The following is a 17,806-nucleotide window of genomic DNA, read 5'->3' as shown; positions in this document are numbered from 1 at the left end:
GATTCTCCTCCGCCTTTCGCTGCGCTTCAGCAGCCTTCGCGGCGTCCTGAGCAGCAGTATCAGAGGACTTGATAGTGATCTTCGGCCTCTTCGACGCAGCCTCACTGAACGTGACACCCTTCTCAGGGGTCTTCTTCTTGATCTCTGCCAAAATAATGCAAGTACATTTAAGCAGAGAGAAAAGTATTAAGGAGAGAAGCAAAGAACATACCCGGAGAAAATTTATACAACGAGCGCAAGTTGCTCGTTTTCCCAACCACGGGAAGCACAACAGCAGTAGGCGCGGAAGCCACTCCAGCCGTGGTTTCGCTCCTACCTCTCTTCCTGCCAATCAGTTGGGCAGCCGCATCTTCTTCTTCCGCCTCATCATCTTCAGGGGTCGCGCCAGCATCAGGGTTACGAGAACCCGCGCTCCCAGAGCTTTTCGAGCCACCTGCACCAGTTTTTGCCTTAGCTGTACGCGACAAGCCTTCAAATGAATCGCTGATTATCACATAATCATCTAAGTCACTTTGACGAAGGCGGAGAGTACCTTTGACAGCAGCAGTAGTTGCGCGACTCGGGCCAGTACCCTTGCTGGTCACTTCCGGATCGACCTTGGTCTTCTTCTTCTTCAGGGGTTTCTTTTTCTTCTCCTCTGGGTCAATCCCCAGGTCGCGCAACACACCTGCAAAGATTTTAGACCACGAACTTAGCTCGCCGTTGGAAGACCCTACTGACTCCTCGCTGGAAAGATAGAGAATCTCTTTCCCAGCAGAAGTCACAGAGCGCAAAGGACGAGGTTTAGGATATTGCGCACCTTCAGTAGCGGTTGGCGGCGAAGCAAAGGCACCTTCAACCGGAAACATGAGGTTGCCCTTAATCTGATCATACCAGCTCTCTTCATCGTCGCGCAAGGGGCGCACGCCCATGGAACCACCAAAGGTGGAGAAGGCAGCTTGATAGAGTTGCGCCTCTAAACATGAACATAAGTAAGTAACAATTAAATCGAGCTACTGCAAAAAAGAACAAAGAGATAACAAACCTTGATCACCGATCTTCAACACCGGAACCTCCCTGCTGTTGGGTGACCACTGGTCACTCATCTTAGCCGCGACCAAAACGTTTTCCCCAAACACCCGATTTGGGGTTGGGGTCAGTTGTTGATACCACTGGGCCTTCTTAGGAATCGGAAGGTCTTCCTTCGGTATCGCCTCAGTCCAATCCCGGAAGGGCATGGCAATTGGCAACACCTCTTCACGAATGAAGAAAAACTTGGGTTTCCAGTCATGGAAACTCTTGGGGGGGGGGGGGGGGGGTTAGCAGAATCTTTTTCGCCGCACCACGGCTTGCAAACGAGAAAAAACCCATCGTCCTCTGCAACTGGTAGAAGGCCCGAAACTTCTCTACCGACGGCTCGATGCCATGAGATCGGCATAGGAATTCGAAATGACGAACCCTAACCATCCCAGGTGGGCACATCTGTGACAGATGGAAGTTGTAGTAATGAAGAATATGCCCCAGGAAGTTGGTAGCCGGTAACCTAAAGTTACCCTGAAGGAAAAAATCTTCATATAGGGTAATATAACCCGGTGGTGCATCAGCCGCGGTCTGGCCCTGAGCCGGATACCGGGCATCCCACTCCGGTGGGAATCGGAAACTCCGAACAATCTGTTCGAAGAGACCTAGATCCCATTTGAGGACAGGAACTGGACCTTCCTCAGCAGCAGCAATTTCTTGATGTTCCTCACTCATCGTATCAGAGAATAAATCTGGAAAAAACTCGAAGAAAAACTTGAAGATTTGCAGAAATCTTGAAGATGTGAAGAACCAACTTTGAAGATTCAAAGAGAGGTTGAGAGAGAATAAGAAGGAAACGAAGAGAAGTGAGAATCTCTCACCTCTCTTCGGATATATATACCCATCGCATTTAATGCGATGGGTAACCGTGCCGCTTTCGCCGCTAGGCTAACCAACGAGAGGCTGCCACGTCAAGCGGAAAACCAGGGGTGACGGTTACCACGCGCGCGTGGGCCTCACTCTCCTGACACGAAGTGCAACCGCCGCAGACGGCATGATGACACCCGTGCCAGAGGTCAACTCAAACGTCGCACTCAACGACTTATCCCACCAACTTGTCAGAAGTTCAAATTTCGAAGTTTCCCGCCATAAAAATTACAAGTAACTTCATGCAAAAGTTACATGAGCCGCGCAAGCTACACGTCACCTCCAATAAACCTGCGCGCCTGATCAGACAAACGACAATCCCTAAAGACCTGCATTGGTACCAGCGCAATTGAAAACAACATTTCCCACATGCGCCACACCAATCAGGATCAAAAGAACATTTCCCCTATTACACTTATTTCTCTTATTTTTATTAAGTCCAGAGCTCCAACCACTTGCGTTGCGCATGGTGCAGCACTGGACTGGGGGGACTTGAAGGGGTATGGTCCCAAAAAGTCGCGCAAACCTCCGCCCAGGTTGCGCGCGGAACCATACTCCTTATTTCAGAAAACTTATTAATAATATCCACGCGCGACCTACACACGTTGTAGTTTATCTCGCGCGATGCAAGGCCCACAAGAGGCTCAGATATCAGCACTTAGCATAAAACAATGGAACGAATGAGCATACTAACCCCGCGCGGATTAGTTTGCTGTCCAACAAGAGCCACTCAGTAGGGAAGCGCACAGCTACCCACAGTGGTACATAAGGTACAAGTGGCAGTAAAAGGAGCCAATGAGCGTCTAGCAGGCTCTGCACAATCGTGCGCCACGATCGCCTGACGAGAAGTACACAAGGACGCCTACGTGCCACCAATCAGAGGACGGAGACAACTGTCCCACGATCTCCACTTGTCTGCTGATGACAGAAGGACAACAAGGCCGACAACAATGACACGTGGCTCCAATCAAGGTGCGCCAGCGCCGATGAACGTCTAGAAGCCACTAAGCGGTCGACGCCAGTGAGACAAAGAGCATATCCGTTTTGTTGTCCGCTTCCGGCCCAAGGCCCATCAGCCCATAACCCCTTACACCTCTCCGGCTATAAATAGAGACCTCATTCCACAGGTTAAACATCCTATTCCCTCTACTCTCACTCTTTACACTTAATTACTCTCAAAGCGGTCGCTTATTCTCACGCCGGAGCCTGGTTAAGAGGGAAACCCCCACATTCCCCTCTTAACGAGTAACGGTGTTCTGTTTTGCAGGATTGATTAACAAGTCGGAGCTCAAATATCCTTAAGAAGATTAACCATCATGAAAGGAACATAAACCAATCTAATTAACTCCCTAATTAGATCACTGTTTCTTCAGGTACTAGATCGGGCAACTTGCACTCCTTTTTATTTTATATGATGCATATATAACTGGAAATCGATGAACCCGTAGTTTTCGAACAATAAGCTCTATAAATAATTTATGTGAGAGAAAAAAAGGACATTTAATGGGATTACTAATTCCTTTCAAAAAAAAAATGGGATTACTAATCATGTTGTCGCTCACTGAAAGTACCCAAGTTCGAATCCTATGATCCACATTTTTTTTTTTGTTTTACGGAATTACGGTTGACACTAATGGCTGTAAAAACATAATAGTCTATGTAGTGGGGAATACCCTAAACAGTAAACATCAAGTTTATAGAGGTAAGATACTATTGAGGCCCCTAATCAAACATACAAACACGAGATTGAACAAACATATTCGACTCTTTTATTATTAACCAAAGAAAACACATAAATTACAATAACTCTAACCATCTATTTATATTAGATTCATATGTATCATAACCAAACTCAAACTCTATTAAATAAATAAATTAACCAACTAGATAAACATATCTAATAAAAATCTGAAAGCCACTATAAAAATAACAGAAGTATAATTTCAGCTTTTATTAATAAATAAAAGGAATTACTATATCTAGAAAATCGTGATATGCATATAACACATTAAATTGAATAGTGTTTTGTGAGGAGGAAGAAAAGTTGATAATTAATAGAGGCTAAATGATTAGTTAATTGTGTACGCACAAAACTTTCTTCCCAAACAAAGTATTATGGTCGTCATAAGCAATTTTTTATAGAAAAACTAATCAACTTGAAAGGCCGTATGAACTTAAAAAAACTCTATATGTACACTGAAAAGTCTAAATATTTTGATGACCCGTCAGAATCCTAAAAAGAAAATCGACGGCCAAAATATCTTTTTCTATAGACATAACTAGACAAAAATGAAGGCAACCGAAATAGCTTTTGGGTATTAAAGTTACGCATAACATGAAAGGAATCTGTTTGTATAAATGGAGGAATTAAGTGATTCAACAATGAAAAAAGCAAAAGCAAATGATGCTCCTATGACACCAAATATAAAACAGAAAGCAGATTACATAAACCTTCTTGAAAAGCTTAAGAAGTATAGAAGAATTGTTAGTAAATTAAGCTTAAGGATGAGACTATTTTAACACTCAACATATATAACCTGCTATAATGTCTAATTAAGCCGTGACAGATCCAAAAATTTTTTGTACAGGATTCCTTTTGATAGATACTCACTAATTCCAACTATTTTTTTAAATCATACAAAGTTTCCACTATGTATTTCTATTTTTTTTCGAACCGAGAGGGTTCCTGGGACCCCCCCCCCCCACCCCCCAAACACCCTTAGATCCGCCCCTAGGGTTGGTAATTCGACAAGTATTGCTAAATCCAGTCACATTTCTGGTCGTAAGTCCATGTCCTATATGCGGTTGAATTCTTGTCGAGTATGTGTCGATAAGTTCGGTTGAATTCTTGTCGGTAAGACCAACCACAATAAAGGTATAGTGAAAACTGGCCAAGTCATTACCTTTGTCTAATACCATACTCGTCCCATATTCATATACGCATCTCATTACTTGTCCTGAATATTTTGTATTTTAGGTAGGGGCGTACCCACCTATTGCCCAAGGTGGGCGCGCGCACCCCTTGAAAAAAAAATTAGTGCTAAATTCCGGGTAAAATCCCGACCGCACCCCTTGAAAATTTTCGTCCGCACCTCTTGGAAATTTTTGATCGCTCCCCTTAGAAAAAATCTTATGAATTTATAAAAAAAATGTAAACACTGATTTTTTTTTAAAATACAACCTAATTAACTTTCCACTTAACTAATTAACTTTTACTTAACCCAATTAACTTTCTCTTAACCTTTATCCCAATAAACACTCTATAACCCAAGCCCAACCTAATCTAATAATCTAATTTGAACTAAAATATAATAACCCAACCCACCGCCCTTTCCCCTTCTCTCATCCCGCTCTTTGTTTTGTGATCCCAAACCCACGACACCAACAACAGCGCACAACAGGTCTTCATTAGGAACCGGCAGCTTCGGATTTCGCCGGAGAATAGTAAATTCCAGCCACCAAACCCACGAAAACATCATCTTCATCACTCTTTCCGGGTATTGTTCGATTATTTTGTTGTTTTCTTATTTTATTTGGATTTTTAGGAGAAATAAAATTGTTAAAAAGTTTGAAATACGAGTTGTTTTGGTGTTTTTTGAAACTTTAGTTGGCTGATTTTGTTGTTTTAGTTAAAGTTTAGTGTGTTTAAATGGTAAGTTACAAGGAATTAACAATTAAAACTAGGGTTTCATTTTAATGTTGAAATTTATGAAGTTTGGTAATGATTGTTTAAGTGTTTAGTGTTGAAAATTAATCGTATATATTATATAGATAAAGATTTGCTCAAAAAAGTAGCTCTAAATAATGTTTTGGATGGATTTCAAAAAATGAAAACATGTATGGCGGCATTTTAAATATGTTTGTAACGACGTTTGAAGTGTTTTTGATGATTATATAAATTTTAACTTGATGTTCTTTTGTTTTACATGACCCGAGCCGAACCAACCAGTGGCGAAGCTTGAATTTTTCGGCCGGGGGGGGCGAAAACGTATATACCCAAAATTTTCTATAGAACCGGGGGGCGAAAACGTATATACCCACAAATTTCTATACGAAAACTACATATATAACACTACTGAGCGAAAAATTCGGGGGGGGGGGGGGGGGGCGGGCGCCCCTCCCCGCCCCTCTTATCCTTCGCCCCTGGAACCAACCCGATATGAACCGATTTTTTTATATACCTAGGGCCTAAAATCTTTATAAATATTTCACACCCCCATGAAAAAATTCTTAGGTCCGCCACTGATTTTAGGTTCCTGTCATCTCAGTTTAAATTTACATTTATATGTAAATTTAAATATGAAGTTTGGTAATGATTGTTTAAGTGTTTAGTGTTGAAAATTAATCGTATATATTATATAGATAAAGATTTGCTCAAAAAAGTAGCTCTAAATAATGTTTTGGATGGATTTCAAAAAATGAAAACATGTATGGCGACATTTTAAATATGTTTGTAACGACGTTTGAAGTGTTTTTGATGATTATATAAATTTTAACTTGATGTTCTTTTGTTTTACATGACCCGAGCCGAACCAACCCGATATGAACCGATTTTTTTTATATACCTAGGGCCTAAAATCTTTATAAATATTCCACATCCCCATGAAAATTTTTTTAGGTCCGCCACTGATTTTAGGTTCCTGTCATCTCAGTTTAAATTTACATTTATATGTAAATATGTAATCATGTGAGCAAGAGACTCAATTATACCATGACACGTTCGTCTAGAAGAGTTACAAGGTTAGCTGGTTATAAACGAGTTAAACAAATCAACGAATTAGAAGAAAAATTCAGGGGTATTCTAATTTTTTTGTATTTAAGGGTATCCTAATATTTGTTAAGAGATATACGATACATAAAATGGAGAAGAAAAATAAGTTTTTGCACTTCCCCGATAAAGTTGAGAGGTAGCCTGAGCTACTCCTAACTACATATTAGCTCCGCCCCCTAAATCAACCGCATATTAATTAAATGAGTTAAACTTATTAACCAAAAATCATATCAGAAACTACGACCGCAAAATTGATAGTATTTCGTTTTGCATAAATATTGATTTTTTTTAATATAAATTATTATAGGAATATTTTTGTGACAAAAAGAATTCACGGGCTTTCACCTTTTTTAATTGTCTATACGCCCCTGTCGGTCCTGGGATCCATAAAAGTCTTTAATTATGAGCGGCTTTTCCGGGAGCACACATTGAAGCAACTATACTGTTTACACCCACTATGTTTTTTTGTAATGACAGTTTTAATCCCTTTAAATATTAAATATTGCAAATTGTTCCCCAGACTAGTATTTTAAAATGAAACACAACTATACTATTATAGTACCCATAAAGTAAATCAAGTAAAATTTTTGTGTCTTTTCTGCGTTAGTTTAATTTTGACAATGCTATAACTTTGAGCTATGTTTGTAAGTAAACTGAACGTTCACTTAATTGTTCGACGAAATGTTTATTAACTTAATAATACACAAACTAATATTAACACATACTTTATACATTCGTTTACTTTGTTTAGGTTCATTCTTTTATATGTATTCTTTAGTACTAATATTAGAAGAAAAATTCAGGGGTTTTCTGGAAACGACCTCTCTATTCACGAGATAGAAATAAGTTGTGCCTGTATCCCACCATTTATAGACCTACCAATCAATGACTTTTCAATTTATTAGATTTATTAGGTACGATTGTTGTTGTTATAATTATTTTCGTTCGTTTATGTTCTTTTCATCTTTATATAAACTTAATTATCTATTATTTATTAGTAATACACTAATACTATTTCCCATCATGCATCAACTTAAATCAATTTTCAGAACAAGCCTCAGTTAACTGACTAATGAACAAACACATTCGTTTTCTCTGTTTATGCTCCTTCATTCATGTTCGTTTAAAATATCAATAAACGACCCCAAACACACACAATCAATAGTCTTATCATATCTATGAGTAGTGGAGGAACCAATGTTGAAGGAGGGGTAGCCCAGGCTACCCCTCAACTCCCTATTCGTAGTGTAAAAATACCCTTCAACTTCGTTTACGTAGTGTAATTTTTTTATCTTTTTATACAAAAGATATCTCTAACCCCTAAAAAAAATGGGATACCCCTGAATTTTTAGGCTACATCCGTCACTGTCTATGAGAATGATTTTTCCAACAAACCGGCACAAACACAAACAAGAAATCTGTTCATTTAAGCTCTCGACTTCCTTCTGACAAGGGTGCAACTTTGTTAGGGCAGGAGGGGGCGGCCGACCCCCCAAACTTTTCGCTCAGTAGTGGAGAGTATGTAGTTTTCGTATAGAAATTTTTGGGTATATACTTTTTCGACCTCCCAGTTTTACAGACATTTTTGGGTATATACGTTTTCGACCCCACAGTCGGAAATCTCAAACTTCACCACTGCCTTCTGATTCGCCTACACACATCAAATACCTTTTAACCTAATAAAGTCAAACTTCAAAAAATAAAAGTAGGAGGATGAATTTGAAACTTTTCTATACCAACATGTTATGAACATATAATAATATGTCGAGAATCATTTTCCAATTTCCAATCAAATCAAAGCTACAATAAGAATAATATTCCTCTGCTGTTGCTACACGTCTGCCATAAAACTTCATAGCAAGCTTCCTTCCAGATCGATCATCCATGGCGGCTGCTCTCGTATAGGTAACTATTATCAAACATCTTCACTCTTTATCCGCTTCAATTTCACAAAACAAAACTCTCTGTAAAGTTTTTGATCGAATACATAAATCATTCTAGCTGAAATAGCAGCATACACCGATTTTGAATAAACTTTTGATGATTTGATCTTCATTTTCATCTGTTTTTGATTTTGTGATCGTGTTAATGTTAGGTTTTAGGAGAATTTTGTGATATTTGTTGGATTGTGTAACTGTGTAAGGGATTAGGTGAGTTTTGAGGTGTGATGTGCTTTCTAGGGTTTATATTTGGGGCTGGATTATGCGTTTTTACATTGTGTTTGTAGAATTTGTTAAGAGTGTTAATATTGGTGTAGGTTTGTTAGGGGTACTATAGTCTTTTCATAGCTTGTTAGTTTTATATATGGTGCTACTCTGCTTGTAATAGTTGATGTAGTGAATATTTTTAGAGTTTATCTTTTGATTTTGATTGGAATGGAATTTTATAGGAATTGTTGGAAATCTGAGGATTAATGGTGGTTTGGTTGTAAGATTTGGTGCTATGATGATAGAGTTTTGGTTATTTGTTATTGCATTTAATCGTGTTTGGATATATATATATATATATGGGGGAAGGTTCATTTGAGAAGAAAATTAAATTAAGAAGAAAAAGAACAAAGGGTAAAAATGTAAAATATTAAATAGTTTTTCTCTCAACTCATTTATTATTATCTTTGACTAATTAATTAGTCATAAACACTATCATCCTCCACACTTAAGTTTTTGGTTACACACATCAAAATTTATCTTACACGTTTTGAAATATATCCTACACATACTGAAATTTATCCTACACAGCTCGTAATTCATCCTACACGCATCGTAATTTATGATACACTTTAAATTATATATTTTTTCTTTTTTTGAAAAATATGTTCATTTTGAAAATAAGTTACAAATTTAATGTAGTTAGCTATTAGAAAAGAAGACTACCAATTAATGATCCATCTAAGTTTACCAATATACCCTTACACTAATGTTAAATGCAAAAATTAAATGAAGTAAAATGAAGCTTTCTTATTGGTTGAAATTTCTTCTTTTTTATTCTCACAAAAAGTTTCTTCTCATTTGAACTCTCCACTATATATATATATATATATATATATATATATATATATATATAGGGGAAGGTTCAAATGAAAACCACTAGTTATTGTGAAAACTAGAAAACTAACTAAAACCCACTAAAAAGGAGGGAGTGAAGACTTTTAATGAAGGAGGGGTAAAATTGGAACAAAAAATATATAACTTTTTAAACATTTCTCATTTCTCCATACGTTATCATTTTAAAACAAAAATGGCACCATAAGATCACAAATTTTCTTATCTTTCATTCAAGTATATTCGAGCATATTTTTTATGACATAAAAAAAGATTTATGGTGTCGTCTTGTTTTCAATACTATTATTATAGTAGTGCACATGTGCAATATAACATGTACTACAATGTGCATTACATGCTTAAAATTAGCTTTTTGATTCTAGTTTAGCTTTTAGGGTTAGTTTTTTTGTAGGTTTAGGATTAGGATTAGGTTTTTGGGTGTGGGGGGAGGGGGGTTTAGGTTTTTGGGGGATGGGGGTGGGGGTGGGGGGTTAGGTTTTTTTCTGGTTTAGTTTTAGGTTTTCGGGAGGGTGGGGGTGGGGGGTTTAGGTTTTGGGGGGGGGGTTAGGCTTTTGGTGGGAGGGTGAATTTAGGTTTTGGGGGTGGGGGTTTAGGTTTTTGGGGGGTGTCGGTGGGGGGTGGGTTAAGTGGTTTAGGCTTTCCGTATTAGTGCACATGTGCAGTACAACCAAAAAAATTATTATTATTTATTTTTTTTTGAAATTTTTTTTCCATATATAAAAAGTAGCGATTTTTCTAAAAAAAATTGTAAAAAAAAAAATTTTTGTATGTTTTTTAGGTTTTTTTAGGCTTTTTTAGTTAGTTTTCGAGTTTTCACAATAAAAGTGGTTTTCATTTGAACCATCCCCTATATATATATATATATATATAGGATCAAGATCAAGGGAAAACCACTCCGAGTTGTGAGAACTTAGAGAACTCCGCCTTCCCGTGCGAGTTTTGCCCCCATTTTTTTCACTCCCCTAGATTGAAATGTTTAGAAAGACTGCCGTAAAAAAAGTATTTTTTTTTTCGAAGTGGTGTTTTCGGCCCCTTACAGCAGCTGTAAAAAGGTGATGACATAAGCATGACACCACTTTTTACAGCATTTTACGGCCACCGTAAATGACAAAAAAAACTAGTTTTTTTTGGAAAGTCGATTTTTTTAGGATTTTTGGTAATTTTTTTTTTCAAAAAACCTTCCGTAAGGTCGAGTTCTCTAAGTTCTCACAACTCGTATAAGTTTTCATTTTATCCTAACCATATATATATATATATATATATATATATTATATATATATAGAGAGAGAGAGAGTTAATTTGGTTTGGTGAAGTTATTGAGAGAATGGTGACACTGAATTGTGGCACAAGAATGCTATTGAAGGACTTTTGTACCATATATCTGTTGAATTAAAATTTGAATTGGTGAGAATGATGAAGGGCCTTAGACCGGGTGTAGTGGTAGAGAAAAATAATGCCCCCACCATGGGGCATTATTCGACACGTGTCATCCCGGTCAGCATGGGGCGTTATTGCAAAAGTGGCGTAGTGGGAATAATGCCCAAATAATGCCCTTCCAATCATTAACACAAAAAAAAAAAAAAAAAAAAAAAAAAAAAAAAAAAAAAACCAATCTATTCTCTCATTGGCCAGTCAAACCAAAGTCAACCCATCACAATCCCATTTTGGCGTTTTAATAAACACGCCAGACCCATTTTTTTTTCGAAAAAAACGCCCCAAAACGCCTAGCGTAATGGGGGGGGGAGGGGCGTTATCAGGCGTTTTTTTCGAATTTAAAAAAAAAAAAACGCCCCACTACGGATGCTCTTATTATTGTTAATTTTTGGTACGCATTGCGACAGTTTTAGATGTATTTTTGTTAACTGTATTCATCTGTGTGCCTGTGGAAAGGTTAGTGTAGAACTGTAAGTATTATTAGTTAGTAAAAGATAATCTGGCAAAGTCAATATTTAAATATCCGCTTCGATTATACGACAGAAAAGTGTGTTAGCTTTTGATTGAATGCCAAATTCTTCGAACTGAAGTGGCTGACCCCAATTTTAGACGAACCAGTGATGTTTCGTTTCAGTTGTCTCTGTTTTTTTACTTTGTGATCGCGTTGACTTTAGGTTTTACTTTGCGATCGCGTTGACTTTAGTGATATTTGTTACTTTATTAGTCAGTGAAAGTTAATCTGATAAAACCAACTGGCGATCTTGCAGCTGTGGTAGATCCTCGTGCTTCAATCACCATTTATACAACCGCATTTTCACAATGGGTCACGAGTTTCAGTATTTATTAGAAACCAAGAGATTCGTGTGGCTTGTAGCACTGGTATTTGCTATCTTTATGATGTTTCAGTATTTTCAGTTTCCAAACGGCTACGTTGTATCATCCTTATTCCCTGTCAGTGATGGTCAAATAGTTGCCAACACCACCCGTTTTCATGCCTCAGATATCAGTAATATTAGTAGTTTACATAACAATACATCAAATGCTTTAAGTCCGATATCCGCAACCCATTTACCACAGAATTCACCGGCTTTAACACCTACTGCAGCAGTAAATATTACACTAAGTGCTCCTACAATACCTTTAGGCCCCGTCGCATCTGAATCAGATAGAGACGTATCAACATCGGTCAAAGATTTTAACGGATTGCAGAAAAATCCGGTTCGTTCAGACGATAAATCATCGGCAACCAAAGACGTTATTACGGAAGATGTCGTGACAATATCAGAGATGCATGATATGCTGGTTCATAATCGAGCTTCATCCCGTTCTATGGTATGCAACTTAATTTCTTAAATTTCCGAAGAGTAAAATGGCATTTTCGTCCCTGAGGTTTGGCCAGTTTTGCGACTTTCGTCCAAATGTTTGTTTTTCCGCATCTGTATCCAAAAGGTTTGAAATCTTGCCATTTTCATTCGGCTCGTTAACTCCATTCATTTTTCTCCGTTAAGTCAGGGGTATTTTTGTCTTTTTACCAACTTGTTTTTGTTTTATGCTTAGTAAGGGTATTTTGAATACTTGTACATTATGCTAAATGCTTGTACATAAAGTGAAAATGACCGAATTGCCATTTAAGTTAACAATAAAGACGGAAATAACTCTGACTTAACGGAGAAAAATGGACGGAGTTAACGAGCTGGATGAAAATGGCAAGATTTCAAACCTTTTGATCAAGATGCGGAAAAACAAACCTTTGGACGAAAGTCGCGAAACTGGCCAAACCTTTTGGACGAAAATGGCATTTTACTCATTTACAAATTTGGTCACATGAAATTGTTTTAATCAAAGTGAGTTCTTAATTACTGAAATTGTTATAGAAACCGCGATGGTCTTCAGCAGTAGATAAGGAATTACTAGATGCCAAATTTCAGATCGAGAATGCTCATGTTAATGAAAACGATCCTACGCTTTATGCTCCCCTTTTTGTTAATGTTTCAAGGTTTAAGAGGTAAAAACAATTTTCAAGCATTCATAGAATTAGGGGCGTGCACAGTTAGGTTCGGTTTTATAGTAAAACCAAGACCGAAGTGTTTGTGGCAACGGTTCGGTTTTTCGAACAAAATACGTAAGATTCAAAAATAAAGTGTAATCCAAGATTTGATATATTTAACCTTTTTAATTAATATTGTTCACATAAACCTAACCTTCTAATCTATATTTACGTTTTTCCAATACTTTGAAAATCATTTAATTTTTATGTTATTTTTTTGTATTTCTTGTAAGCGATGGATGAATCATTTCAAAGATAAATAAACATCTTAATGATCTCATTATAATTATAACTACTTAACATACAAGAATAAAATAATTAACTCCTAAATCAATATATAAAAAAGCATAAACAATATATGTTTTTGGGTTATTCAGTTTGGTTCCTTTTTTTTCGGTTTTCACAAAATGTAAAACCTAAACCGAACCATAAATTTCAGTTTGTTATTTTTGTGCGGTTCGGTTAAATTGTTGTCTTCGGCTCGGTTCCGATCATCCCTACATAGAATTAAAGATGGCACACGCGTTGATTATCTTATTATCAACAACAGGAGTTATGAATTAATGGAAAAGACTCTCAAGGTATACATATACAAAGAAGGCGCAAAGCCGATATTTCACGAGCCACAAGCAGTGCAAAAGGGAATCTACGCATCCGAAGGATGGTTCATGAAGAACATGAAAGCAAGCCAACAATTCGTTACTAAAAAACCGAAACAAGCCCATTTGTTCTACTTGCCGTTTAGCTCTCGGATGTTAGAAGAAAAACTATTTGTTCCCGATTCTCACAGTCACAACAACTTGGTACAGTACTTGAAGAACTACCTTGACTTAATCGCGGGGAAATACAGTTTTTGGAATCGAACCGGTGGATCGGATCATTTCTTTGTTGCTTGTCATGATTGGGTAAGCTATAAGATCCTCAATTTGATTTGTATAACTCCATTTAGAAGTGCACAAACAAGCCTGGGCCTGACAAAGCCCAAACATCTGGGCTAAAGCCTGAAAAACTTAGTATTTGGGCCTAATTTTTTCGCAAGGTTCTGTTAAGCCCAAGTCCTGTAAAAAATTCTTAAAGTGCGGTCCTAACACCTACCTAGGCCTTGTCCTTCTCAAAAAAAAATCAAAAAAAAAAAAAAAAAACCCACAAATAACAGGCCCAAAAGGCTACCTTTTTTTGTTAGCATTCGAACTTTGAATCATTTATTTTTGGTTAAATCCCTTTTTAATATAATATTTTAGTTTAATATTTATAAACATTATTTGTAGTAGAGTAAAATGCCATTTTCGTTCATGAGGTTTGGCTACTTTTGTGACTTTCGTCAAAAGGTTTGGTTTTCCGCATCTGGATCTAAAAGCTTTAAAATCTTGCCATTTTCATCCAACTCGTTAACTCCATCCATTTTTTAACGTTAAGTCAGAGGTACTTTCGTCTTTTTAGACATTTTTGTGATGATTAAAGTGTTTGGATGTGAAGAAAATCAACAGAGTGGATCTTAATTTCTTATATGGTTATTATTTTAATAAAAAAATGTCTAAAAAGACGGAAATGCCTCTTATTTAACGGAGAAAAATGAATGGAGTTAACGAGTTAGATGAAAATGGCAAGATTTCAAATCTTGGATTCAGATGCGGAAAAACAAATCTTTGGACGAAAGTCGCAAAAGTAGCCAAACCTCATGGACGAAAATGGCATTTTACTCTTTGTAATATTTTATAAAACTCATTTGAGTTATATTATTTAATAAATTCGTGTAAGGTACACATGTTTCAATCAACTTTTAATAATATACAAGAAGAGCTGGACCATATTTTGTTTGACCCAATGAATGGCGTCTATTTTTGCCCATGTTAGGACCGATTTTCACAGCTGGACCAGGCGTTTTTTGGTCCAGGCCTTGTTCGTACATACAATATTTATCTCCATTTCTAGTGCACGATACATTTATAGAAAATTTTCAGGCTTATTTCCATTTTATATATTTTTTCCAGACTCCTTCCATAACAAAGAAACATATGAACACTTGCATTCGCGCTATGTGCAACTCGGACATCAAAAAGGAAGGATTCACACTAGGAAAAGACGTTCCTTTACCCGAAACACTCATTAGTTCACCTAAGAACCCGTTACGAGAATATGGCGGAAAACCCGCTTCCGAACGCTCAACCCTCGCTTTCTTCGCGGGCCGAATGCATGGTGACGTCCGGCCCATTCTTTTACAACACTGGCAAAACAAAGACCCTGACATGAAAATATTCGGAAAGCTACCGAAATCCAAACACAACATAAACTATATTAATTACATGAAAAGTAGCAAGTATTGTATATGTGCAAAGGGCTATGAAGTCAACAGTCCTAGAGTTGTTGAGGCTATTTTTTACGACTGCGTCCCCGTGATCATATCCGACAATTTCGTCCCCCCGTTTTTCGAGGTTTTGAACTGGGAGTCGTTTGCGGTTTTCGTGAAGGAGAAAGACATACCGAATTTGAAAAAGATTCTCGTTTCGATTCCCGAATCGAGGTATTTGGTGATGCAAGAGAGGGTTAAAAAAGTACAAGAGCATTTTTTTTGGCATGTTAAGCCAATCAAGTATGATATATTTCATATGATACTACATTCAATATGGTATACCAGAGTGTTTAGAACTTTAGAATAAATCTATAGTAAATAGAGATAAATATGAATAATGGTTTTTTTTTTATTTTATTTTTTATAGATATTTTTTTTATAACAGTAAGTTAATTGAGTTCTGACAGTTTTGTTCCTCAATATATTTGTGTAAGCTTTAAAGTTGCAGGAACATTTCTGAGGTGCATTTGCAATGAGAGTGACTCAAGAGAGAGTACTGTTGTTCCATGCAAAAGAAAGTTTTACCCATGGATTTTTTCAGGAATATTATTGCTGACGTCATTTATTTCATTTGCTTCTGTTTTTATTATTTATTTACTCTATGATGATGCCAAGTGGTAACATTTCATTGCCTACTGTCACTGGATATAGCCAAGGGTGGAGGGGCACAACTACCCAAAACAATCACCAATCCTGCATGATCATCTCATTTCTCTACTTTAGAACTTTAATTTTATTAAAAAAAAAATACATAACTTATATAACACCTAAACTAAAACTAAAAGTGTACATAATTAAAATAAGAAAAGTATTTAATCAAAATATTTCCATTGGGGTGGGTTTTCACTAGTGACGGATCTAAAAAATCTGCATAGGGATAACGTTTCAATAAAAAGAGGTAATAAAATTGAAAAAACGTCAAATTTTTAAAAAATTTACACTATTGTTGGAGCGTCACCGAAGCGTTACCCCTTCTATCACTCCAGGTACTCCCCTGGTTCTTGCAGTTTTCTATATCTCAATGGGATCAAATTGTTTGGGCTTGTAGCTCCTTTGGTACTCATGAAGGGTCATCTTAATTGCTTCCTCCTCTGTTAGCAACTTAGCACCTCCTTGCTGCTCTTCGCCTCGTTAAACAGTGGGTCAAAGTTTATACCCTGCCTTTAGATGGAATCGTTCAAGGACTTCAAACCAAGATTGACACCATCCACACTCAGCCAAGCCCTAGCCCTCTTGTTTTGTCCAATCCATGGTTGCCATTTGAGAGAGACTAGATTGTATGTATGTATTTTTTTTTTTGAAAACTTGTTGCAAGTTTGGTGAATATTCTTTGTAGTGTGAAAATTGTTTGTATTTATAGTGGATAGTTTAAAAGAAAATAATTTTTTTGATCTCCAACAAATCTTTAAACAATCAAATGATTATTTCCTGGTCATTGTTTTCATTGCGTTTTTATTATCAGAACCCATAACACAATGTATAACACAATGAGTATGAATTTTCTATACATTATGTTTAATTTTCAGTCATTGTGTTTTTTAACTATGTTTTAGTCATTACGCTTTTTACTACGCTTTCTACATATGGTGTTATTACAGGAACATATAACACAATGTAATTTTGGGTTACGTCCATTGTGTATTTATTATCAGAACCTATAACACAATGTATGACACAATAAAAATGATGTTATATATGGGTTTCTATACATTGTGTTATTACTTTTGATTATTGTGTTTTCATCTGGGTGAGTTTTTTGTGCATTGTGTTATAGATTTTGATCATTGTGTTTAGTCTATTATCCATTATGTTTTAGTCTGTTTGTCCATTGTGTTTAATCTATTGTCTATTATGTTTTAGTATGTTATTCATTGTGTTTTTAGTTTGTTCTCTGTTGTGTTTTAGTCTGTCGTCCATTGTATTTTTGTAGGGAATCCAAGTATTAGTTTGAATTCTTTTATAAAATCCAACTTTATAAATAAAAAGAATAACACTTATTATTAGTCAGATGCGGAAGCATGTACAAACACATAAACGGATAAACAATATTCCCACCAATGATCCAATTACGTGTTATTCGGACAATTATATAAAACAACCATAGTGGGTTTAGAGTTGTGCATAGATGAATACCAAGAATCCACACCATGGATGCGACAAAAGACTCCGCTAGAAAGCTAGATCACAAGTTCCCGAGACACCATGAAATCCAAACG

The 17,806-nt window shown here is 36.7% G+C and overlaps 1 protein-coding gene across 1 annotated transcript; it reads left to right on the top strand.

Moving 5' to 3' along the window:
* Positions 1–8,455: 8,455 nt before the first annotated feature.
* LOC110924082 (probable glycosyltransferase At3g07620) lies at positions 8,456–15,941 on the top strand. The gene is made up of 5 exons (XM_022168123.2): positions 8,456–8,602; positions 11,961–12,525; positions 13,068–13,198; positions 13,791–14,145; positions 15,232–15,941. The coding sequence occupies exons 2-5, from the start codon at positions 12,013–12,015 to the stop codon at positions 15,895–15,897; spliced, it is 1,665 nt and encodes a 554-aa protein (XP_022023815.1). The 5' UTR covers positions 8,456–8,602; positions 11,961–12,012; the 3' UTR covers positions 15,898–15,941.
* Positions 15,942–17,806: the final 1,865 nt, after the last annotated feature.

The sequence above is a fragment of the Helianthus annuus genome, chromosome 2 (assembly GCF_002127325.2).
Source record: "Helianthus annuus cultivar XRQ/B chromosome 2, HanXRQr2.0-SUNRISE, whole genome shotgun sequence".
NCBI lineage: Eukaryota > Viridiplantae > Streptophyta > Magnoliopsida > Asterales > Asteraceae > Helianthus > Helianthus annuus.
The sequence above is the reverse complement of the archived record's forward strand: the minus strand, read 5'-3'. Positions and strand labels throughout refer to the sequence as shown.